At 38.3% G+C, this 25,998-nt stretch overlaps 1 protein-coding gene across 4 annotated transcripts; it reads left to right on the top strand.

Annotated features, from left to right (window-relative positions):
* Nucleotides 1-273: 273 nt before the first annotated feature.
* Nucleotides 274-25,563, top strand: LOC123561568 (uncharacterized). 4 transcript variants are annotated; one of them, XM_045354040.2, is made up of 9 exons: nucleotides 274-340; nucleotides 3,692-3,898; nucleotides 4,328-4,433; nucleotides 4,748-7,696; nucleotides 7,840-8,123; nucleotides 8,392-8,596; nucleotides 13,675-13,767; nucleotides 16,257-16,429; nucleotides 22,160-25,563. In XM_045354040.2, the coding sequence occupies exons 2-9, from the start codon at nucleotides 3,776-3,778 to the stop codon at nucleotides 24,032-24,034; spliced, it is 5,808 nt and encodes a 1,935-aa protein (XP_045209975.2). In that variant the 5' UTR covers nucleotides 274-340; nucleotides 3,692-3,775; the 3' UTR covers nucleotides 24,035-25,563. The 4 variants fall into 4 exon arrangements, with proteins under 4 accessions (XP_045209975.2, XP_045209976.2, XP_045209974.2 ...); XM_045354041.2 differs by lacking the exon at nucleotides 274-340 and adding an exon at nucleotides 347-551 and having other exon boundaries at nucleotides 3,697-3,898; XM_045354039.2 differs by lacking the exon at nucleotides 274-340 and adding an exon at nucleotides 347-551.
* Nucleotides 25,564-25,998: the final 435 nt, after the last annotated feature.

Below are 25,998 nucleotides of genomic sequence, written 5' to 3'. Positions count from 1 at the left end.
CCCTGAATTACAACATTTTCCGGTGGGCATACCCCCAGAGCTCCGCCCCCGGAGCCTCCTAGCTGGCCGCCTACTTAGGAGCAGCCGGCTAACACCCACAAAAACCACATCAAATTATTTAATGTATAAATCACATCAAATTATTAAGCATATGTGTCATAGTAAGGACCCCTGAGAAAATTGGCTGCATCCGCGCATGCTAGCGTGACGTCACTACTTGGTATGAAAACACTACCGTAGTGTGTACACAATGGAATCGGAAATGTGACGTATGGGAAATCCCCAAACTCTACACCTACTTTCGTTTTTGAAAACGAAACTAGACACTTAACGAATGAAGGTAAATAAAGAGAGATTCGATATCATAATCAATAGCACTAAAATCAAATTGTTTCGTTGAACTTTGTTAAACAGTGTATTTGGAGCAGGGATATAGCATATAAATGCTGTTCAAGTTATGTCAAATAGGAATTCTCTCCTTTTATTTTGTTACTTACCTGTGATCTACATTTAGATTGGTATTTCCGGGGCTCTTGTTGATGATTGAACAGGTTTGTTAACACTGACATTTTTGTTATTTGTATAAAAAATCTTAATTAAGATTTTAAAGGAAAGGATTTTATATGGACATATTTTTATGGATAAAGTATCGTTGTGTGTGTGTGTGTGTTTTTTTTCCCGCATTTATAAAAGTCTTAAGACTATGAGTATGACTGAACTGTTTCGTTCATGAAAAACGAAATAAAATATACATTGACAAAATTGTGCCTCAGAAAAATATATTTTAGTTTTTACATTTTCACTATTAAAATTTAATCTCGATAAATTGTGTACACCACAGTTAATGAACAAATACACTGACAAATGATACACCAGGTATCGAAATTTAAAATCGAAACTAGTAAATTCCAAGAGATTAACCGCAACTAGAATATTTCATCTCTGGTTTGATGACGAATATCAACAAATCAGGCCCGATTACAGAAATATTTAATTGGGATTGGAGCCCGCCACTCGTGTTAAACTTAAAGGGGCCAGCCCCCCACCCCATCCCACGAGAAATTTTGAAATATATGCTTTAAGAAACAGGAGAGGGTACTCCCCTCTTTTTTTGGGTCAGAGCCGTTTCGCCCTGGAAAAATGTCAACTACAGGCATGAAATGGTGGCCTCTGGTTCATTTTTAGTTTAAATTTTAAGGAACGGTAGAGGGTACTCCCCGCCTTTATTCTGTCAGAGTAGCCTTACTAACTTGGCTTATCGGGATAACTTATTTTATGATTTGATATTTTATAGTTACCATCCCTTTTAACGGGACAGCGATAGTCAAAAGTTATCCCGAAACACAGGTGCACGGCGCGTGGCCATGACTTAAACTACTACCCCCCTCCCCCTCTACAACTATTTGACTCTACATTCATTGTCTATGGAAAAAATACAGTCATCTCGAGTTTCATCACATAAAACCATCAATTCTTCACCGATCTTAACAATCTTGGTGTCAATTCTTAGAGAAAAAAAAGCTCTTTAAGGAAAAACAACTGCCAATTCCTCTATTTACACGTCGCCAGAAATATTCAGCCTCAAACTGTCAAAAATGACACTAGGCAGAGATCTGATTGCACCGTTTAGACAATGAATGTAGAGTCAAATACCTTGCGTGTTTAAAGAGTATAAAATTTTTGCTGGTTCATATAATTGACTTTTGCCAATAGTTATGGTGTTTGGATGATGTTTAATAGATTTTAGAATACATTTGATGTGTACAAGGGTTTTAGGGGGTTGTAGAGGGGGAGGTGGGTAGTAGTTTAAGTCATGGCCACGCGCCGTGCACCTGTGTCCCGAAACGTGCGATTATTTGGACTACGGTCAGAGGTGTCTTTTAACCCTTAGCCTGCTGGCGGCAAGTGACTTTGCCTTTGCGACCAGCGCAGACCAAGATCAGCCTGCACATCCGTGCAGTCTGATCATGGTCTGCACTGCCCGCTATTCAGTCAGTAAATTTTCAGCGAACACCCCTTTTAACAGTTAATGGTTCTGTCCAAATGAAACATGGACAAGTTCATTATAGAAAATTAGCAGGGTAACGGTTAAAATACAGGTATGAAATGTTGGCCTCTGGTGGTATGTGACGGGGTACTCCCCTCTTTTATTTATTTTTTAGGGGGATGGGGGAGTAGGAAGTCTGTCCTGGAAAAGTCTGAAATAGTGGCCTCTGGTGTGTTTTTTGGTCTAAATCTTAAGAAATTAAGACTCGTTTGCCAGAGTAGTTGGGTTCAACTTTTATGAGTATAGTTCACTTCTCAGTCAACAGTGTGGGGCAGCCCTGGATCCCGGCCTGCAAATTATCATTTAATCAACCCATATAACATTCCAGGTCTTGTTAACCAGAAAAAGTAGCACAGCAAATCTTTCTAATAGTTTAATACAAATATTACATTGTAGTTGTTATGGAAATATAAATGATAATATGAACAATGTAAGTACATACATTGTACAAACGGCATGTATTTAGGAACAGTGCCACGTTATTATAATATACGTTTAAATACCTGAATGGTAAACAAACAGTAGGCTACCTTTAAATGATTGTCATTTTCAGGAAGATTGATTTAAACGATAAATAACTTTCCGGTACAAAATAAATCGGTATACGGTTATCAATTTAATATTCAAGAGTAGATTAGAAGTGCTTTCATACACGTTAAATGTAATATGCAATAAATGAGTGATGACAATGAAACTATTTTAAATACACTATTCTGGCAAGTTTAACCCGCTTATAATTAGTAATAGTGTAGAAAGTTGGATAAACCAAGCGCTGATTATAATGACACCTGACATTGAATATTCGTTTTAGTAGAAACTTCGATACTGTATATTTTGTTGATATTTTAAGAAGGCAATGTTGACTGAGGTGTTAGCCAAGGTTAATATGAGCATCTTCTGACGACCATCACACAGATAATACCAGCATAGTAGCTTTGCGTCCAACATGGATCCAGACCAGACTGGTTTGGATCCATGCTGGCCGCAAAGCCACTATGTTGGTTTTCTTATGTTGCGGCTCAATTATCTAGTTGATCAGTTGTCAATGACTATGTAGAAACGTTTACATATTTAGTAGATGGGTACGGTAAAACGTGTGCGAGGAGGACTTCCCTCCCGCATATGGTAGTATGGCCTCCCTAGAAAAACTGTTGCAAACGCTAAATCCTGCATTCTTGTGAGATTTTAGGGAAACAGATCTCTGTTATGTACAAAAGTTTCACGAGTGGTTTACTTTTGATGTATAAATAGTGGTTCGGTCCATTGCAAACAGTTTATGGAGCAGGCTACTTCCATATTGTTAACCTTTAGCCTGCTGGCGGCATGTGATTCTGCCTTGCGGCCAGTGTAGACCAAGATGAGCCTGCACATCCATGCAGGTCTATCTTGGTCTGCACTGTTTGCTATTGAGTCAATAAATTTTCAGTGAACACTCCTTTGAATAATTAATGGTACTGCCCAAATTAAATGATAGACCAGTCCATTTTAGAAATTTAACAAGGTAAATGTTAAAAGATTCCAATGAGACCTCAAACACAACTTTTACATAAATTTATCGAAAACATATCTTAACGTAGGGGTATATCGGGTATTAATCAAATTTGTTGATAACTTTAGCTGTTTTTTTTTTGTATTTTTTGTCAGATTAGGTAACTGACGATTCAGTCATACAAAAGAGTCTGATATAAATGAAACATTTGTACAGAAGACTTTAATACAGAGGCTTTGATGGCAAATGTCTTGGTTAGCCAGCAAGGACAGTCGAAATTCGGATCAGCTTGCTCCGCCTGTGGTGTTGTCTTTAACCGCCTAACAGTTCATGGAGGCAGTGTTTGTCGAAAATGTGATAGAGTACGTTTTCTTTTTCATTAATTTCCAAAATTTCTAGTAAAAAAATTATAACTTTCTTTTTTGTAATATTTATACAGCGGTTATCTACACTTCCGCCACCCTGTCGCATCGCTTCCGTCAAACGTAAAGTTAATTGTATAAAAAACGGAAGTATGTACATGAATCCTGATATCCGTGTACTATGATAAAATTTGTTTATGTAAGAAATTAATGGAAAATCGCTTGTAATATTTTAGTTTTATACTCAAACTGATACTGATACTGCTTTAGTATAAGTGGACTTTTGATGTCTGAAATACTAGTTCTGACTTCTGAATTTTAAGGTAAATATTTATTTAATATCTGATTACAATACGGGCATTGCCTGATAGCATTATCTGCTGAAATAAAACATTATGCATTTATGAAACTGTGCTTTTTATCTTGTAGGAATTTTGTGCCAGTTGCTACAGTCTCAAAATAAAACTAGATTTGTCGACTCGTTCTACACCGTCCGCCAATCACTGCGAAACCTGTGAACAACTCATTGAAATAAGTATGTCCTTTTTGAATATAGAGAACACATTGTTTACCTACGTTAAATATCGTTTTAAATCGGAATTCTGTCTATCCTCGAAATATGCATTTATCACCATTAACTGAAGAGAGATATGATCATCCCTTTTATATCTTTCAAAACAATCTACAAAGCTTTTGAACCCCGTGTTGTCTAGGTTGTCTGCAATTTCATTCATGAGATGGATATCAAACCAAAACTTGCAACTCTCAGATATATACGTTACCCTGTCCCCTATTTAAGCTGTGGTGATGGCCCTCAGTTTATTTCTGTGAGTATTTGCTTTTTTTCAGAAATGGGGGTTAGTCGAAGTGATGAGACTCGACAAAGTGAAAGGACACACAGAAATGGCATGTCTTCAGAAGAAAAACTGCAAAATAAGACTCATCCGGTGAAACCTCCGCGTGTCGCACAAGAAAAACTACAGAACGATGGAAATGATATAAACAAATCGACCTCAAATATCGACCCTACCAATTTTCAAGCTTGTAGCATGTCTGCGTCCGGCGTAGAAGAATTAGAAAAATGTAGTCAATCCATTGCACAGCATTTCAATGAACCTGATTTCAGCAGTCATAACCGTTTCAGGGCAAAACGAAATGAAAGAGGCCTATGCTCGAAGTCGGATGTGCCAAATGTAATAGATAACAGATATTACTTCCTTAGCAGAAAAGACATGATTCCAGCTGAAACATTGACGACAGACATGGCAGCAAGAAATTCTTTTAGAGGGACACCATTTCAAAATCCCAAAAGCCTGCCTCAGGCCATACACTCTTCCAAACTGAACAGAGAATATCAGATGATTCCAAACGATAAACACAGTGATAAGTTTGATGATGCATTTGAAGAGGGGCTTTACAACGAAATTCCAGAGAGATATGCACGAAATGATCCAATGCTTAAATCTTCATATTCTTATAGGCAAGAAGAGACTGCAAGAAGACCAGACAGACATTTACAAAACAACACAACGCAATCAGAAGAGGGAGAGGTTAGTTGGAGAACAGAGAAATATCCACGAAAAAATAAGTTGCTTGACAACACAAATCCATATATGCAAGAAGAGTGTGCAAGAAGATCAGACAGGCGTTTACAAAACAGTCAAAATCAATCTGAGAAAGTAATTGAACACAGGAAATCAGAGGAATTTCCACAAAACAGTCAGTTTTATAACGAGACCATAGTATACCCAGAATCGCCTGAAGAGGTTCCGTACACCGATCGACGGCAGACTGCGACAACTGGACGCAGCAATCAATGGTATCATAGTAGTTACAATTCGGGGGATCCAGAGAATAGTTATCGGCGCAATAAACCTGCATATCATTGGGAATCATCACATTCTTCAAGACAAAGCGTTCGTCCTTCTGCACAGTTTGCTGGAGACGAGACTTACGGACCCTACGGCGATCCAATCAGAAAAGACGATCTTGAAGACTTTGATGACCTTGATGACGTACCGGCTTTTGATGACATACCATACGCTCTAATTATTACTGGGATGCTTGATGATAAAACGATCATTAGGGCCAAAAGAAAACAAATGCAACAAATGGCTTTAGATCTAATAAAAGGACAATCTGGCAAATTGAAGGCAGGTGAAAAAATGAATAAAAATAAAAACCAAGGACCATTTGTTTCGAAGAGTAGTCGGACCAGGACAGAAACATACAGGGAACAAGTTCTAGCGAACAGAACACATCCCTCAGGGGAAGCCTTTCAAAGTCATCTGAGAAACAGTGTAGATAACAAGGATACAACTTCTCAGTCAGGAAACGAATTTTTTCAAAAACAAACGATTGATACAAGCAGCTCGAATAGACTCAGAACTATTACAGAAACTGGTCATGATGAAACGCAAAAGCCATCGGATGAAGCAAGAATCCTAAACAAGGATAGTAAAACCAATTCAGACGAAACTGTGACAAATGTAACGAAGATTAGTTTTAAAGGAAGTGTAGAAATTGAAAAACAAAAAAGCGATCTAGAACGATCTTCGTCACCATTTCATATTGCTGATGAAATGGAAGACACAACATCTAATTTTGTCACAAGGCCTGACATGAAGCAGGTTAATGAAGAACAAAAGAAGCCAGTTAATGAGAAACAACGATCGGAGACAGAGAAGGAAAAATTTATTAGAGAGAAGCGACTCGAGAAACTGAAGATAGAAGAAATCAGTGGCGTTAATAAAGTACCAGAGATAACACAAAAACACAAACCCGACAACAGAGAAGTAACATTTCACTCTGATATAGTGCATAAACCCGTGAAATCGAAAGCTTTTCGTTCAAAGGTTCCGAATTTTATGAGTGATAATGAACCACAGCAGAAGAAAGATGATACCCCAGAAGCTACTGAGTGTAGAAATAATTCAGTAGAACAGCATATTCCGTCCAAAATGAAATCCATTTCAAGCGCTTCAAATACAAGAAATGATAAGAAACCTGATGGACAGCCATCAGCAACGAAACTTCAGACAACGAAAGATGAGCCCACCGGGAAGGGTATACCACAGCGTAACACGAACTTTACAGGAAATAAAGAAAAAGATATAAAAAATATGGTCGAGTTAAAGGGTACATCAAAAGAATCTGGCATACATGACGTTGAAGGCGACAGAGATATCAGCGACGAAGAGACTGAGCCGATCGCAATGAAAATGCTAAGGAGACAAAACCAACAGACAAAAATGAAACATTCGGGCTACTTCAGTAAGCAGCAGCCTGTAATGCATCCTGATGATGATGATAAAGACCTAGTAGAACCATCCGCAATGCGTATCTTACGGCAGTCTAAAGAAGCAAAAGAAAGAAGCGAGCGGAAGGAAACGAAAGATGGAAGCTTGTCACAGACCAGTATATCACCAATACTCGATGCGCTGTTTGGCGGGAAGCCTGGTAGCATTACGCAGGGAGATACAAGTAGCACACTAAGAATATCTGATTTTGGAAATACTGCAAGAAAATCAAAACAGTTGAAGAAAAATAAAAATAAAAATGTGTCCCCGTTACAAAAAGGAGTGGAATCTTCTGTAGGAGAAACAAGGCGTACTGAAGACACGGTAGGTCGTGTCCTTTTAGTCATTGGACTTGATAAGCAACCCGATGATGAAGAAGTTACCAACGGTAATGAATTCCAAAGTGTTCCTGTTACGATTCTTAAAGTTGCTGACAAGCGACACAAAGCTTTCCAGAAACTGAAAATGTCGCAGTCTGAGGATTATTTGAAATGTACATGTAAGTTGTTTTATTTCACTTGTTCATTTCGACCTTTAAGTTAAGACTTTTGTATTTTGTCGATGAAATTTCACTTCACAACTAATGACGATTGTAGCTACTTAGTTACAAACTATTTTATTCATGACGATTCTTTGTTTTAGCGTGTGGACGACCAGAATGTCAAGGCCATAATATAAAGAAGATGAAAGAGATAATTAGAATTGCAAAGCAGGCTGGTTTTGAAGTTCGAGATGTTATTCCAGATGGAAACTGTATGTTTGCTGCTGTTGTTGATCAGCTGCAGCTGTATGGAGATTACAGATTCGGACCAAAGTCTCTCCGGGAAGCCGCCGTCTCTTGGCTAATTGAACATCCATTTAGTGATGATGGCACCCATTATTCTAGCTTTTTGGCCGAAGATTGGGAAGTTTATCTCCAAAGAATGGTATGGCACATAAATGAAATAATATATTTAGATTTTTTCTTTAAATTATTTTTATTTTCAGTGGTTCATTCGCTACCGAAATAGATGCAAAAAGGTGTAATTAAATAACATTGCGATCAAAAAGGAGTCACTGCCTGTTATTTGAAATTGTGTTGCCTCGTGCATAATTACAGTACTTGTCAGAACCCTTTTGACATTAGAAACTGTATGGTTTATGACTTTGTAATGATCAACAAGACACTGAATCGTATTTTTGATATTTCTCAAGATGGCTGAAGGGGAATGGGGTGATCACTTGATTCTACGAGCTGTCGTGGAAACCATTGGCCATACCATAAAAGTCCTTAACGTCAGTGGTGAAGAGTCACACTGGACAATACTTGAGCCAGCGTCTATTGATGTTTCTAAAGATGGAATGCATTTGGTTTTGGGCCATGTTGGAGAATTCCACTACACAAGCCTAAGACCAGCAGGTTGGATTTTGTTTCAGATTATAAGAGGTGTTAAATGTTTTAAGATGTTTTCGAAAATTATGTATAGATTATCTTAGTAAACGACTGGGATTATTTATACCATTAAGTTTGCCATCATTCGTGGTAATGTCAACGAGCGTGTTTGCTATTTGTCTTACTTGTTACAGTCATTTAATGTAACTTGCATAAAGGAATCTTGTTTATATTTGGCATCGATGTTTACCACGGTGAGACGACGTGTCATGTGCAGACCGCAGTTCCTATATCATAGGTCAAGGTCACAGTTAGGGGTTAAAGATAATTTCAGAGATTGTGCGGGCTGTAACTTTGCCATGCATAAAGCAGTCGTTTTAGTCCCCTACTGGTTGAAAACCAGTTTCGGAGACAATAGGAATGCGCTTTTCCCTCCGTCCATCATTCCGTCCATCCGTCCGTCCGCAATTTCGTGTCCTGTCCATAACTCGGTCATACATGAAGGGATTTTGATATTACTTGGGATAAAATTTCCCCATGATGAGAGGACGTGTCAAGCACAAAACTCGCGTCCCTAGCTCAAATGTCAAGGTCTCAGTTGGAGATCAAACATCAACAGGGCTGGCAGGGCTGTTTTCCTGTCCTGTCAATAACTGTACCATCTAGGGAGGGATTTTAATATTACTTAGCACAAATGTTCCTTATGATAAGGCAATATGTTATGTACAACTTTCAGACTCCTAGCTGCAAGGACAAGGTCATACTTTGCAGTCAAATGTGAACGTGGCATGAACAGGGTCTGTTTCGTGTCCGGTCCATAAGTCTGGCTTCCATTAAGGGATTTTAATACCACTTGGCATAAATGTTCCCCATGATGAGACGACGTGTCTTACGTAAATTCCGGACCTCTGACACAAAAGTCAGGCTCAAAATTGGAGGTCAAAGGTCAACAAGGCTTTTTTCCTGTTTGGTCCATAACTCTGCCATCCATGAAGGGATTTAAACATTCTTGGCACAACTGTTCCCCATAATGAGACGACGTGTCGTGCGCAAAACTGGGACCACTAGCTTAAAGATCAAGGTCACAACTAGAGGTCAAAAGTCAATGGTGTTTTTTCCTGTCTGATCCAGAACTCTGTCATCCATCAAGGGATTACACTATTACTCGCCATTAATTTTCCCCATGATTAGAAAACGTGTCATGCGCAATACCCAGAACCCTAGCTTAAAGGCCAAGGTCACATTTGGAAGTCAAATGTTTTTTTTTTCTTTTCAGTCTGTAACTCAACAATCCTTAAAGTGATTTTGATATTACTTGATACAAATGTTTGCTACCATGAGTCGGGGTGTCATGCGCAAGAACGAGGTTCCTAGGTCTAAGGTCAAGGTCACGCTTAGAGGCCAAATGTCAGATACAAGAATGATTTTGTCCGGAACATGTCTTCTTCATACTGGGAGGGATTTTGATGTAACTTGGCTTAAATGTTCACCATCATGAGACAGATTGTTTTGCACAATAACCAGGTCCCTAGGTCTAAGGTCAAGGTCACACTTGGAGGTAAAGGTCATATTAAAGAATGACTTTTTCCGAAGCATTTCTTCTACATGCATGGAGGGATTTTGATGTAACTTGGCACACATGATCACCACCATGAGCCACCCTTGTTTTTAGAATTACATCAGTTTATTTTTACTATAAATAGATTATGTTGTAACTTTTAATTACTGATCGTAGGGAAAATTCGAGACGACATTTCTGTGGTACAACATGCATATTACATCCAATGTTTTTGGTGTATTTTGACCTATCTCTACCTGGTAAAGAGTTTCTTTTGGACTTTCATTATATAGAATATTTAGGATTGATTTTCCTTTGTTGTTACTATAAATAACTTTATATATGATAACTTTTTTATAATCGGCCAAAATAAAAATTCCATATGAAAACAACTGTAGGTTTTTATTAATACAAAATTTTACTTCATTCACTTGTTTTATTTGACATAAATTGTTTGCCTGAATAAGAGTGTCCCACACAACACTCAGACCCCCTATCTCAAAGGTCAAGGTAAGGGGTCTAAGTCATATTAGAGCTTGTCCATGCCATAACTTTGACATGCATTGAACAATCTTATTTATATCTGGCATAAGTGTATGCCTCAGTGATACAGAGTGCGACGCGTAAATCCCAGGCCCCTATCAGAAAGGTCAAGGTCACACTTAGGGAACCACTTGCTAGATTTCATCAAAATTTCATAGTAATCTTTACTCCCAAAAGTGCTCCGGTTGGGTCATTTTCACTAAGTTATTGTCCTTTGATTACTTAACACTAATTTATAGCGAGTATTTCTTAGCAACCGCTTGCTTGAATTCAGCAAAAATTCATAGGACTCACTCTCAATAGGAGGTATGCATATTATCTTCATTTTTTTCAATGTGATGATATTCAGCAGTAGAATTTAAGCTAGAATCACACTGCCCCGGATGGGCTTGCGGATTAGTTCCGGATTCCCATCCCCTGACTGCTCCCAATTTTTATAGAAAAAATGGGTTTGGCGAATTTGTCACGTTATAAATCTCTAAATCAATTGTAACAGAACTTTAATAAATCTTATGAGAACCGGAATAATATCGTTTACGTAACAGCTCGTATTATTTCACCACAGTTATTGTTTTCTGGACTGTTACGATCTTTTGAGATCTTTTACGATCTTTTCAGAACCGTAACGGATTTATTACGGATTCCTTACGGATATATTATCCTTGGCAAAATTTTGAACATGTTCAAAACTTTGCATACTTGCCCCCGGATTCCCCCAATTTCTGAACGGGATACACCAGATGACTTACGAATACGTCAGGAGTTCTACGGATGCGTTACGGGTGCTTTCATGAGCTCATCCGCAAACCTATCCGGGGCAGTGTGATTGTAGCTTAAGCTATATGTTCCCAGTCAGTGAAATCTGCGGTCGTTAATCATATTTCGGGGAGCATCAATCGTTTTTTTTCCGAAATTTCTTTTTAAGAAGATATAGACTGCCTCGACCCCATATACTACATTGTGTTGGTAAGTTTTTTAACATTTGAACCGCACCGTGGGAAAACCAACATAGTGCGTTCGCGACCAGCATAGATCCAGACAGTCTGGTCAGGATCCATGCTGTTCGCTTTCAAAGCCTATTGCAATTAGAGAAACCGTTAGCGAACAGCATGGAAACTCTGACCTGACTGCGCAGATAGTTTGGATCAATGCTGGTCGCAAATGCACTACGTTGGTTTTCAAATGGTGCGGCTCATTTGTCATAGATGCTGGACTAGTGGTTAGGGAAGAGAGTACCTGCTTACTATAGTGGCTGATTTCTGCCATTTTGTGTTTTCGTGTTGGCGGGGCAAAAACACGAAAACACGAAACTCGACAAAAACTTCATTTTTCGAGTTTTCGTGTAATCGTATCGGCGGGGCGAAAACACGAAAACACGACATATTTTATGCGAAAACTCGACGTTTAAACGGCGCCGACATGACTAATTTATCTGTCTAGTTTTCGTGTTGGCGGGTATAAATATGTCGTGTCGGCGCCCATTATTTGTCGTGTTTTCGCCCTGCCGATAGATATTAGATATTTGTCATGTTTTCATGTTGTCGTGTTTTCTCCCAGTCGACACGACAACACGAAACACAACGAATACATGATTTGTCGCGTTTTCGTGTTATCGTATTTTCACCCCGCCGACACGAAAACACGGAAAAAATTCAGACATCTCTTATAAAATGTAGAATTATTCTGAAGCCAGTACTGGCAAAGGGTTTTAGAAGCATTTTTCTTTCTGTTCGAACGAACCGTCAATTCAAAATTTATTTATATTCACTAAAGCTGCATTGGGAGATTTGAGATCATAAAACAGTACAATAATATATCAGATGTCAGTTATCGTTTTAAGAATACGAATTGTATGTATAACTGACCCGGCTCCAGAAATATTTCATTGGGGTGCGGGGAGCGGCAACAGTTAAAGGATGAAGTCGGCATCGGCGAGTCGATTCGTGTTAGGTACGGAACGGGGTAGCCCCTAATGTTAGTTGGGTCAGGGCGTTCTTGCCTTTAAATGTTTGAAATATATGTATAAAATGGTGGCCTCTGTTGCATTTTTGAGGTACGGGGGTTAACGGGGGCATTTCGTGTGAGTAAGTTAATCTTCATTGAGGTCAACGCATATACGTAATTATTTTTCTTTTTGTACAGGCTCGGGTCCTGGGCCGGGGCCGATGGCCGTGCTGTTTTCCCCACCCCAACCCCCAAAGTTACCTGTACTCGTCAAAGTTGTACCAAACCCAACTATTTTGGCAAAGGATTTTATTTTCACAATTTAGACCCAAAAAATGCAGCAGAGACCATCAATTCATTCCTTTATTTTAAAATTGTCCTTGAGGATACCCTCTAACCCCCTAAATAGGAGGGCATGACCCACTAACGTATCTCAAATGGACAAAATGCTGCAGGGACCACTATTTCATACCTAAATTTCAAAAATGATAAGGGAAAGACCCTGTGACTCCACTGTCAGGGCGGAGTTAACTTGAAAAGACTTTGTCGTGTTTTGGTGTTGTCATGTCGGCGGGGCGAAAATACGACAACACGAAATCTCGACAAATACCTAATTTGTCGTGTTTTTACGTCGGCAGGGCGAAAACACGACAACACGAAAACTCGACAGACGTGGCGGGGCAAAAACACGACGACACGAAAACACGACACATATCTAATTTGTCGAGTTTTCCTGCTGTCGTGTTGGCGGGGCAAAAACGCGAAAACACGACAAATAAAGGGCTCCGACACGATTATTTATACACGCAAACACCAAAGGTCGACAGATAAATTTGTCGTGTCGGCACTGTTTAAACGTCGAGTTTTCACGTAAAATCTGTACAGTGTTTTCCGAAAACTCGACAAATTAGGTTTTGTCGAGTTTTCTTGTTTACGTGTTGTGTTGGCGGGGCGAAATCACGAATACACGAAATAGCAGCAGTCAGCCACCATAGCTTACTGTATTTCGTTGTTTCATGTAACTTACTTATACAATTCATTATATCCCATACCATTTTAGATGCAAAAACCGGTTCGTTTGTCCCAGTTCCAATGTCACCGATAGTTCAAGATGCACAGGTCGCCGATGATGATGGGCAAATTTCTCTTGAAGGTTGGTAACTGCAAGGCATCTAGAGAATAGTTATAGTGTAGGGTGTTACATCCTAATTTTTGAATTGTTAAATGCCGCGGACTGGAAAGTTCATCAATTTTCATATTTTCTGGATGTCTCTTTCTATTGTTTAATGGTTAAAATTGCTGCGCTGTTCAAAAAAGCTGGTGTTTTGTATGTTTGGTATTTGAAGCTAAATTCTTTTAACATTACAGTAGGAAATATCTTTACAGAGAAGTCGGCTCTTTGACATCGTATTTCGTGACTTACAATTAGAATGAAATCATTTATTTGTCTTAGGTGTTCTTAACACCATTTAAACAACGACAGTAAATAAGTCAAGTTTTTCTCTTGGATTCAGTTATCGGGATGCTTACGATAACATGGTAAAATTTAAACCCGGGAAAGTTTACGATAACAGTTTTTTAGCCCACCATCATCAGATGGTGGGCTATTCAAATCACTCTGCGTCCGTGGTCCGTCCGTCGGTCAGTCCGCCCGTTAACAATTTCTCGTTATTGCATCTCTGTCGGTGCGACGTTAAGCCCAAACAACCAACCAACGCATCTCCTCAGAAACTACTTGGGGGGTGGAGGGTCGGGGGGGGGGGGGGGGGGGGGGGGGGGGTGTGATTTTGACCAAACTTTGTCAGAATGATGTATTGGTACCCTAGTTATGTCCCTCTGAAAATCAGATTGGTTTAACAATTTTTGAGTGAGTTTTGGCCCTTTGTTTATTTTAATAAATTACATAGATTTATATAGGGAAAAACTTTGAAAATCTTCTTGTCCAAAACCACTGAGCCTAGGGCTTTGATATTTGGTATGTAGCATCAGCTAGTGGTCCTCTACCAAGACGATTCAAATTATTTCCGTGGGGTCAAATATGGCCCTGCCCCGGGTATCACATTGTTTATATAGACTTATATAGGGAAAAACTTTGAAAAAACTCTTGTCCAAAACCACAGGGCCTAAGACTTTGATATTTTTTATGTGACATCATCTAGTGGTCTTCTACTAAGATTGTTCAAATTATTCACCTAGGGTCAAATACGGCCCCGCCCTGGGGGTCACATGGTTTACATAGACTTATATAGGGAAAAACTTTGAAAATCTTCTTGTCCAAACCACAAAGACTAGGGCTTTGATATTTGTAATGTAGCATCATCTAGTGGTTCTCTACCAAGTCTGTTCTAATTATCCCCGTAGGGTTAAATATGGACCCGCCCCGGGGATCACATGGTTCATATAGACTTATATAGGGAAAAGCTTTTAAAATCTTCTTGTCAAAAACCTACAACATTCAGATTTAGACCACATGTATAGATTTGAGTGGCAAGGTGAACCTTGACATGAGTTGACCTTGATTTTAACCTAGTTACCTATTTTCACATTTCTCAAACTACAGCCTTCAAATTTGGACCACATGCATAGTTTTGTGTTCCGAAATGAAATTTTACCTTGCTTTTGACCTAGTGACCAACTTTCACATTTTTGAAGGTACAGGCTTCAAAATTTGGACCTCATGCATGGTTTTATGTTCCGAAATGAAATTTTACCTTGCTTTTGACCTAGTGACCAACTTTCACATTTCTCAAGCTACAGCCTTCAAATTTGAACCACGTGCATTGTTTTGTGTACCGAAATGAACTTTGATCTTGAGATTGACCTAGTGACCTACTTTCACATTTAAGAAGCTACAGGCTTCAAATCTGGACCACATATTTTTATGTTCTGAATTGATTTGACATTGTTTTTTATCAAGGACCTACTGTCACATTTCTCAAGCTACAACCTCCAAATTTGAAGCAAGCCATAGTTTTGTATACTGAAATGAACTTTGACCTTGAAATTGATCAAGTGACCTACTTTCACATTTCTTAAGCTACAGCTTTCAAATTTGGACCACATGCATGGACCACATGCACAGTGTTGTGCATCGAAATGAAATTTGACCTTGATTTTGACCTTGAGCTAGTCTTGAAATTTGGAACATTCAAAAATGGCTCAATGGTGGGCGCAAAGATCACTCTTTGATCTCTTGTTATAAATTAAAATAAATTCAAAACAAATTCAATAATTTAGAATAAGAATTCTTACAAAGAAGGAATTTCATATCCTTGAATTTTTTTTTTATATTTACATATATTTTGTATCTTAGGCAAACTTATTTATTTGTTTGGTTCAAAGATATAATTTTTCTAAATTTGCTTTATTCTACCTTCTTGTCTTGTATTACAAATATATCTATCAATTTGATTGAATTAAACGGTAATGGGGCAAAATTGTTCATACACATGTACTAGTATGTTGTTCTATAAAATATTAACTTGGCAAGAATGAAACCAGATTTGCCCCAGTACCTAGTTCTTGCAATTAATGCTTATAATAAAAACAGTAACTATATCGTGCAAGATGTGAAATTTTACCCGCCTAGAGGAAATGTACATGTGTATGTTGCACTGAAAGACTTTGATGAAATAATTGCAGGTACGGAAACAGTTGAAATGTTCCGTGAAGACTATGTAGATACGTGGAGTGACATGCCGTCAGTTCACTTCTCATACTTGTTGAAAAATGTCATTCCTATAAAAGTTGTTGACAAGGCGGCGATCATACAGTCACAGTTTACGGATAATCTAAGTGGTTCTGTTAATTTCCGGGTAAGTGTTGGCTTATATTATTTATCATTACAAATTCGTTTTAATCCCACAATGGTTGAAAACCAGTTTCGGGGACTATACTAAAGATCGCCCTGACGTCACGCATCAACACCTGTTTATCTGGTGGTGGGCAAAACAATCGTTTTTGTATGGGATCGGAAATATTAATTTTAAATAACATTTTCATTCATTTATGGATTTTTAAAAGTCAAAAAGTTTTGAAATGCTTTTGATTTTCATATTTTCTTGTTCAAATATCTTTTGAAAATGAATAACCGTTTTAAATGACATATGATTCTAATAGCGGCGTAGCGATGCTCAAAACTTTTAGAAACAAAACTCTATAAGTTAAGCATTTTATTTCGAAATAATAATTAAAAGTTATCAATAAATTGCTTGTTTTAAATCCTTTCCATTGATCAAACATTATTGATATCATTTGTGTTTTAAGAAAGTTTAAGCCGTTAAAACAACAACAACAACAAAAAACATGGAGGCTTGGCGTCTGCCCACCCGATCTTTCTCTTATCATTTCTGAAAATACAATATACAACAGATTTGTATACAAACACGATCTCTCCTATAGGATTTCGCTTTTCTGTCCGTCCGTCATTCTGAGCTAACATTTGCATACTTTGGAGTGGTAACTGTACTTTTTCTTTGCTGTCATACCGTAAGCTTTTATGTGGCTATTTTTCTTTTACGTGGCTCAAAGAACAAAAGATACCCATATAGGAACGTCCGCCATTCCGTCCGTCCACCAGTCCACAATTTCATGTCCGGTAAATAACTTAGTCATTTATTAAAGGATTTTAATATTACCTGGCAAAAATGTTTTCCATGATGAGACACGTGTCATGCGCAAAACCCGTACCTCTAGCTCAAAGATCAAGGTAACAATTGGAGGTCAATTTTACATGGTTCGCACAGCCTTGAAAAGGCCTTGAATTCTTGATGTCCGTAATTTGCATTAAAAGCCCTAAAATCCCTAATTCTGCCAAACTTCGGGCCTAAATTTCTTTAAAATAGCCCTAAATTGAGTAGCTGCGCCCGTAGGTTGTCTCATATCCGTCAAGTTTTAGTATTTCGTTCTATCTTAAGAACAGTTACATTGATATCAGCGATAAAATCCGAAGACATCCGATAATTGAATGATGGACTTTGTTTGACAAAGGTCAACGGGGCTTTTTTCCTATCCGGTCTGTAACTCAACAATCATTGACAGGATTTTAATATTACTTAGAGGTTAATACACGGCAGAGCCGGCCCGGGAGGTGATAATCACCTTCCGGACTGGCTCTGTTGTACACCCCGCTAAATTTCTTTAATGATCTTCCAAAAAGGACAGTACCATTATCTGTAAAAATGGGGTGCTTACCAAAAAAGATACTGGCTGATTGCTCTCGTCTTTCGTGTAAATCTTCCTACGTCACTTGTGGTCTTTCCTAAGCGGGATACTTCTTCATTTGTTCGTGCTGTCAATTTAAAATTATATGCACGTTTATTGCCAGGCGCGTAGATACATATACGCCAGGAATCCACATAATTTTGCCATTGTTTAGCTCACTTGAGCACAAAGTGCTCATGGTGAGGTATTGTGATCACGCTGTGTACGTCGTCCGTCTGTCCGCCAAGTCGTCCGTCGTAAACAATTATGTTTAAACGACATCTCCTCCAAAAACCACTGAATGGATTTTGATGAAACTTGGCGTGGATGTTCTTTGAGTGGTCCTCTTCCAAAGTTGTTCAAACGGTTTCGCTTGTTTGCATATAGGGGCCACCAGAGCTAAAAATAGAAAAAAATTCAAACGACATCTCCTAAACCAATGGTCCGATTTTGAAATAATTTTACACAAATGGTCCTTCTGTCACCCTCTTCCAAGATTGTTCAAATTATACTGTACTAATTCGTCAAAAACATGGCCGCCAGGGGGCGTGGTCACTTTTCCCTATATGTATATAGTGGAAATTAAAAACAAAATCTTCTTGTGTGAAACTGCTGTCCCAATTTTAAAAATAATTTCACATCATTTTGATTCCTGAAAAAATATGACCACCGGAGGGCGTGGCCACTTGTCACTATATGTTTATAGTGGAAACTTTAAAAATATTCTTGTGTGAAATTGCAGATCCAATTTTAATTTTTTTACACAAATGGTCCTTATGTGACACTCTACCAAGTTTTCTTCAAATTATTCCAATTCGTCAAAAACATAGCTGCCAGAGGTCATGGTCACTTTTCCCTATATGTATACACATGTATAGTGAACACTTAAAAATCTTCTTGTGTGAAACTGCTGGCCCGATATTAAAATAATTTTGCAAGTTTTCTTCAAATTATTCCAATTCGTCAAAAAACATAGCTGCCAGAGGTCGTGGTCACTTTTCCCTATATGTATACACATGTATAGTGAACACTTAAAAATCTTCTTGTGTGAAACTGCTGGCCCGATATTAAAATAATTTTGCACAGATGGTCCTTGTGTGACCCTCTACCAATATAGGTCAAATTTACTCCGATGGCGGCCAAAGGACGTTGTCACTTTTCATCAACAAGTTCTTCAAACAACATCTCAAAAACCACAGAATGGATTTTGATGAAACTTTACACAAACGTCATCTAGTTCTCCTCTTTAAAATTTGTTCAAATAGTTTCGGTACATTGAACATATGGGTCTTTTTGGTTAAAATAGGTTTTCAGCTATCACATTTTAAAAATCTTATTCTCTTGAGCTTTGATATTTGGCATGTGATATAAGGGTTTAACTCTCTACCACAAGTGACCAAATTACTGGCCTAAGGTAAAAAAATGGCCACGCCCCTGTATGTGACATGTACTTACTATAGGCTTTTATATAAGATACTTTGAAAATCTTCTCTGAATCAATAATAGCTAGGGCCTTGATTTTTGGCGTATGATATCAGGGTTGCACTGTCTTACTATTGCCCTTGGTTAAAGAATGTCTTTGACGGCTTACACAGAAGAAACCTAGCAATACTTTTACCATTACGTTATACAAACACCCTTAGTTCTGCACGTTTGATAAACCGGAAGTGATGGCGTAACGTCATATTTCCGGAAAACTTAGTATAAAGACTGGATTCGGCGTAATGAAAATCATTTTATGGATTAATCGCAACCTGTGAGTAAATTTATTACAGTGACTCTTTTGCTATATTTATGAAGTAGAAATATGATATTAAAACATATCACACGTTAAAAAAATTCAAAATAATGTCTTAAAATTAGCGCGAAATGTCCGGTTTACTTTAATAATGGTCAAATATCTCAAAAATAAGCACACAGATCTATACATTTTATTTATCAAATCATAGGCCATGTGTTTATTTACAATTCTGAGCAGTTTCATCAAAATCTACATTGTAGAAAAAATTTCTATATACGAAAATGTTATGAATGTTATTTTTTGCCCATAGACCAGCGTTATGAGGTATTGCGTGAGGTCCCTATTTTATGTCCGCCCCCTTCAATTTGCAGATGTCGGTCAGTCTGTCTGTCGGTTGGTCAGTCTGTCGGTCGGTCGGTATGTAGACCAGTCCGTTTATGGAACTCTTGAGCCTAGGATCATGAAAGTTGATAGGGAGGTTAGTCATCACCAGCAGATGACCTCTATTGATTTTGAGATCTGTATGTCAAAGGTCAAGGTCACAGTGACCCTGAACAGTTAAACGGTTTCCGGACGATAACACAAAAACGCTTAGGCCTAGGATCATGAAATTTGATAGAGAGGTTGGTCATGACCAGCAGTTGATCCTTATTGGATTTGAGGTCAGTATGTCAAAGGTTAAGGTCACAGTGACCCTGAATAGTTAAACGGTTTCCGGAAGATAACTCAAGAACGCTTTGGCCTAGGATCATGAAAATTGATAGGAAGGTTAGTTATGACCAGCAAATGACACCTATTGATTTCGAGATCAGTAAGTCAAAGGTCAAGGTCACAGTGACCAGGAACAGAAAAACGGTGTCCGGGCGATAACTCAAGAACGCTTCGGCCTAGGATCAGAAAAAATGATGGAGAGAATGGTCATGCCCAGCAGATGACCCCTATTGTTTTTTAAAACCATTGGGGCAAAATTCAAGGTCACATTGGCCAGAAAACAGTTAAACGGTTTCTGGATGATAACTTGAGAACGCTTTGGCCAAGGGTCATGAAAGATGTAAGAGAGATTCATCATGACCAGCAGATGACCCGTATTGATTTTGAGGTCAGTAGGTCAAAGGTCAAGGGTACATTGACCCGGAATATCTTAACTGTTTCCAGACAATTACGTGAGAACGCTTGGGCCTAGGATCATGAAACTTGATATGGAGATTGGTCATGACCAGTAGATAACCCCTATAGATTTTGAGATTAGTAGGCCAAAGGTCAAGGCCACATTAACTCGGAACAGTTAAACCATTTCCGGATGATATCTTGAGAACACTTGGGCCTAGGATCACGTAACTTAGTAGGGAGGTTGATTATGACCAGCAGATGATTTTGAGGTCAACAGGTCAAAGGTCAAGGTAACACCGAACCTGAACTGTAAAACTTTTATTTTGTTTACAGCGAGCATATAATATCTGTTCCTTGTGCAATTACTGAATGCATCAAAGTAAGAGGGGGGGGGGGGGGGGCGGAGCGGGGCGGGGCATTTCGTGTTCGACGAGCTCTTGTTCAAATCAGTCTAGCAAAAGATCAAACACACGACTCTATCTTTTTTATTTGCTGAATTTTTTAGGTATATTCTGAAGTTTTGAAAAATCATAGTTTAATCAAATTCTACATTTTAGAAACAATTTCGATCAAAACGTGCAGAACTACCTTAAAGCCTTATACACAGATGGGCTTAAGTGTCATTGACACTCTTGTTCTACATCTTTATCCTAGATCAAAATGGATGCGTTCCAAATTGTAATTAGTGTACTATAAATGATAAAAGGGGCCTTAATTCAAAGCCCGTGTGTTAGTTTAAGAACATGTCTTGATATTGTTGGAGGTATTAATGGTTTTGTTTGTGTAATGATTTAGGTGTAAATTTCTGGAAGTTGGAGGTTAACTTGTCAATCAAAATTAGTAGCCGAATGCGTTGTTCTTATTGGACCAAGATACAAAACAGAAAGCGTAGGGGCCAGTCGAATAATAACGTCATATCTCGGTAGCTACGCCTTATCGAAATGACCTAATTATTCTCTCGTAAACCCCTACTCTTTCTGTTACGTTTACAAAACACAATTTCCTATATTTAATTCAGTTACGTGTACAACACACAATTTCCTGTATCTAATTGAAGGGGCCTCCGCGGCCGAGTGGTTAAGGTCGCTGACTTCAAATCACTTGCCCTTCATCGATGTGGGCTCGAGTCTCACTTGGGGCGTTGAATTCTTCATGTGAGGAAGTCATCCAGCTGGCTTACGGAAGGTCGGTGGTTCTACCCAGGTGCCCGCCCGTGATGAAAAAATGCACGGAGGGGCACCTGGGGCCTTCCTCCACCATTAAAGCTGAAAAGTCGCCAAATGACCTATCATGTGTCGGTGCGACGTTAAATAAAAAATATATGTATATTTAATTCAACACTTAGAAGTCAAATTAGAAGGTAAAAAACATACGTTAACGAATTCATGACAGACAACATATCGCTTGGTAGAGGAAACTGATGTTATTCATTATCACTAACATTAAGTCACTTTTAAATAAATATATTTTTTGTGTTTTTCTATTCTTGCAGGTGGTTGAATCTTCAACTGGTACTCCTATTGAAATGGATACTGAGTTCGGGGGTAGCGTGGCTGAAGGCGTGTATGTTCCACACCTGAAGGCAACAATAGGTGAAGATGCGAGCGTTAGTGACATTGTGACCTTAGATGTGTATGGAATAATGAAGAAATACATTGTCGTCGGACAAAAGTCAGAAGCTGTTCTTGGTGAAGGAAGACTGGAATGTGTGGTGGATACAACTGGTGTCCATACAGGTTATGCGAAACTTTTGAGCACACAGTGGCTTTCTGGTGGACTTGAAGAATACTCAAGGTATCTTCCACAAATCAAAACGCAGAATGATGGCAGCGATGTAGACCGTTGTCTTAGAGGTTGTGACCTGCCACGTCTTCATTTTAGGCGAATCAGCGCCCTACGGTGCAGAGATTGGCCAGAATGTGCAAAATCATGGGTTTCACGCGTACGCCGGGAGGGGTGGCCGGCAAAGGATATCATATCGTCGATTAAGGCTGATGGCTGTTTGCTTCTGTCAGATGCCCACAAAGAAAGCAAATGTCCCGATATTGAATGGCAATTTTCATTTGCCATTTGCGAGAGAAAATTATTTAAAGATGCTGTTTCCTTGTACCAAAAATACTGTTACATACTCTTTGACGCCTTATGCACACAAACGATGCACCATTTGGAATCCATCTGCTCATCACATTTTAAAAATGTGTTCTTTTACGCGTGTGAGAGAATACCTTTGGAATTTTGGGAGTCTAGTCCTGGCGCATGCGTATTTTATATGCTGGATGAGTTGCTCCGCTATATCAGAGCGAAAAATCTGCCACATTATTTCGTCCATGCCAATAACATGATAGACCATCTCAAGGAAAAAGATTTCAAAGAAATAGAAGAACAGATAATCCTTCTACGATCCCAGCCTGTATTGTTTCTTCGGCAGATAAATGAAAGCCTTGGCATGCTGCCACATGGAAATACAATAATCGATAAAGTCACCGATGATATTGCGAAGTTCAAGGAGCACAAAAGCTTGAAAAGGTCGACATTAGAAGTATTCATTCCAGCAACAATTGATACAGCACAATATTGCATCAGAATGCGTTCGTTCGAGGAAGGTTACGAAATTTTGTCACAGGCATTTCAGCAGCGTTTGTCAGTCAGCACATGCGACGATTCAGTGCCGTTTCAGATTTTCCTTCCGGGTGCCGTCAGCGGCCTGGACCTTGATTCCCTGGTATGGTTCTCGGCTTTCACAGATAGACAGTTGGAAGGTCAACTTTCTAAATCTCTGGTTAGGGAAACATGTGGTGATTTGCAGCTAGTCAAAATAAAGGATATTCTTCCTGCCGATGTAGTCGGATCTTACGGAAATACAGAAGTCCCAGCTGAGTTCTCACACAGACTTTGTTCATTTTGCTACGACTTTGCAAAATTTCTTTTCCAGACGAACAAACTTTCAGAGATTCTCCCAATCCTTTATCATTGTCATGAAATTTTTGTGAAGAAATTGGAAGATGCGAAATCCTTAAAATCAGCGCATGACAGAAACGATGAGCAACAGGCAAGTAAGGATTTTACAGACGAGGCGATGTTTGACATTTACACCGCCATGTATACGGTGTACAAGAAACAACAGCAGATGGAATTTTTCCGTGCCGTGATGCCAGTTGTGGATGCCCTAGTTGAAAGAATACATACAAGATGGGCATACAACTGTCTCTGCCATATGTACCAAAGTATTGGCGATAAAGGAAAGCTAACGATCGGTTTAAGCATTTACGAGCAGTTACCTGAAGACCCATTGGAACAAACGCGTGTTACGGCGTTTTTGTACTGGCCGCGTAAAGTGAAAACATACAGCGTTTATAGTACCGTGTAAGTTAAGGTTCCTGACTTCGGTTCACCTAACATTCACCGCTTTGGTGTAGCATCTCTTTCATATAAAGAAGCTACTGTGATATTATTATAAGTACTTGGAGGAAGGTTTTTGCAAAGATGTGGTTCTTGCACAAACCCTTGCAATTAAATCTCAAAAAAGAAACAAAGTCCCTTTTTATTTTATTTTATTTTCTAATTTGAAATATTCCAATTCAAAACCCCACGAAATGACCGCTTCGGCCAAAACAACGATAAAAATAAATGATTTCTCAATATCCAGCTGACTTACGGAAGGTCGGTGGTTCTACCGAATTGCCTGTAATGATAAATTAATGATCGAAGGGGCATCTAGGGTCTTCCTCCAACATGAAAAGCTGGAGATTTCCGATATAACCGATATACTGTATAGATAATTGTGTTTGTGTGACAAAATATTAAGAGCTAGTAACACCTTTGGAACTAAATAAGAAAAAGATTTTAATTTCGAAGATAATATTAAAATGTGGTCGTGTTGTGTATATTTAATATATGTGATACCATGTGCCTATATTATGATATGTACTTTGTATCCATAGTATTGTTTTATTGTGAATTGTATGATATTCCACATCCAGCTTTTTTAAAATTACATTTAAGCGTTTTTATGTAGATTTCGAAACGTCAAATAATAATTTGAACTTAGAATATTTATTGTTTTCCTTACGTAGAGGATATTGGTTTGTTTCAGCGTAAGATTGAAATATCTTTCTCTAATGAACACCTGATGCAGTAATTCTACGAGTGGCGTAAATGTAAGATAAAATGTTCATAAGTGAAAGATAGTTTTGTCTTGCATGTAAAACAATTTTTCTTTTTATTTCATGTTTTGATATAATTGTTTAATATTATATTTTTCCGTTAGAGCTTCCTTTTGATGTGAGCCTTTGCAAATGCGTGTCTTTTAGCCTGTGTTTGTAGTGCTCTGTGCTTCCGAGAAATTTATATATATAGCCTTACCAGTTATCTTCTGACTAACTTTATATTTTCATACATATATTTCTTAGTAACATTTCGATAATTTTCTGAAAAAACATGTAATAATAGTTTGTTCCTCCTACATCCTTCACCAGTTTTTCAGATTTGAGCCGCTCCATGAGGAAACCAACATAGTGTTTTTGCGACCAGCATGGATCGAGACCAAGCTGCGGATGCGCGGGCTGGTTTGGATCCATGCTGGTCGGAAATGCACTATATTGGTTTTCTCATGGCTCGGCTCATTTAATGAAATTTATCATTGTAGACTGTATTTTTGCATATTTGAAGATCGTCTAGTTGGCCGACATTAAGCGGAGTTACAGTAGTTCGGTAGCGGGGTCAACGTGTTTCATGCTACGTATTTTATTAGTTATAAGACTTTAATTATTCAAGATTTTGTTTTGTTTTAGAAGATTATTGTTATTCATTTTTGTTGAAAATAGTGAGTTAAATATTGTTATTTTGTCACTTCAAAGCTGTTTGTATATGTTCGTTAATAAAGGGTTTTACATTTCATTTGCAGTGTTTTCTCTCTTTATTATTATTTATTTCAGATTCATTTAAAATGTAACTGAAAGAGTAAAACAAATATCTTGATTGCGTTCTATGCTTCAATATGGTACTCTTTTCGATTTAATTAAAAAAACAGAACATTTCTGTGCTAAAATATAGGAGATGATTTTCAGTACACACTTGATGAATAAATTTTTGTCGGATGTTATTTTACAGTCCAAATTAGATCATAAGATTATACCTTCAGACTTCAAATACTGTCAAATATTCACACAAAAAAGCAAGCAAAAGATCCATATCGTTTCATATTAGAAATGTGCGTGTAAAGCGGAGCCAGTAAATTTTGAATATTAGCACTATTGTAGACCGGGGGCTTCCGTGACCGAGTGGTTTATGTCGTTGACTTAAAATCAGTTGCCCCACACCGATCTGAGTTCG

Source organism: Mercenaria mercenaria, chromosome 10 (genome assembly GCF_021730395.1).
Source record: "Mercenaria mercenaria strain notata chromosome 10, MADL_Memer_1, whole genome shotgun sequence".
NCBI classification, from domain to species: domain Eukaryota; kingdom Metazoa; phylum Mollusca; class Bivalvia; order Venerida; family Veneridae; genus Mercenaria; species Mercenaria mercenaria.
The sequence above is the reverse complement of the archived record's forward strand: the minus strand, read 5'-3'. Positions and strand labels throughout refer to the sequence as shown.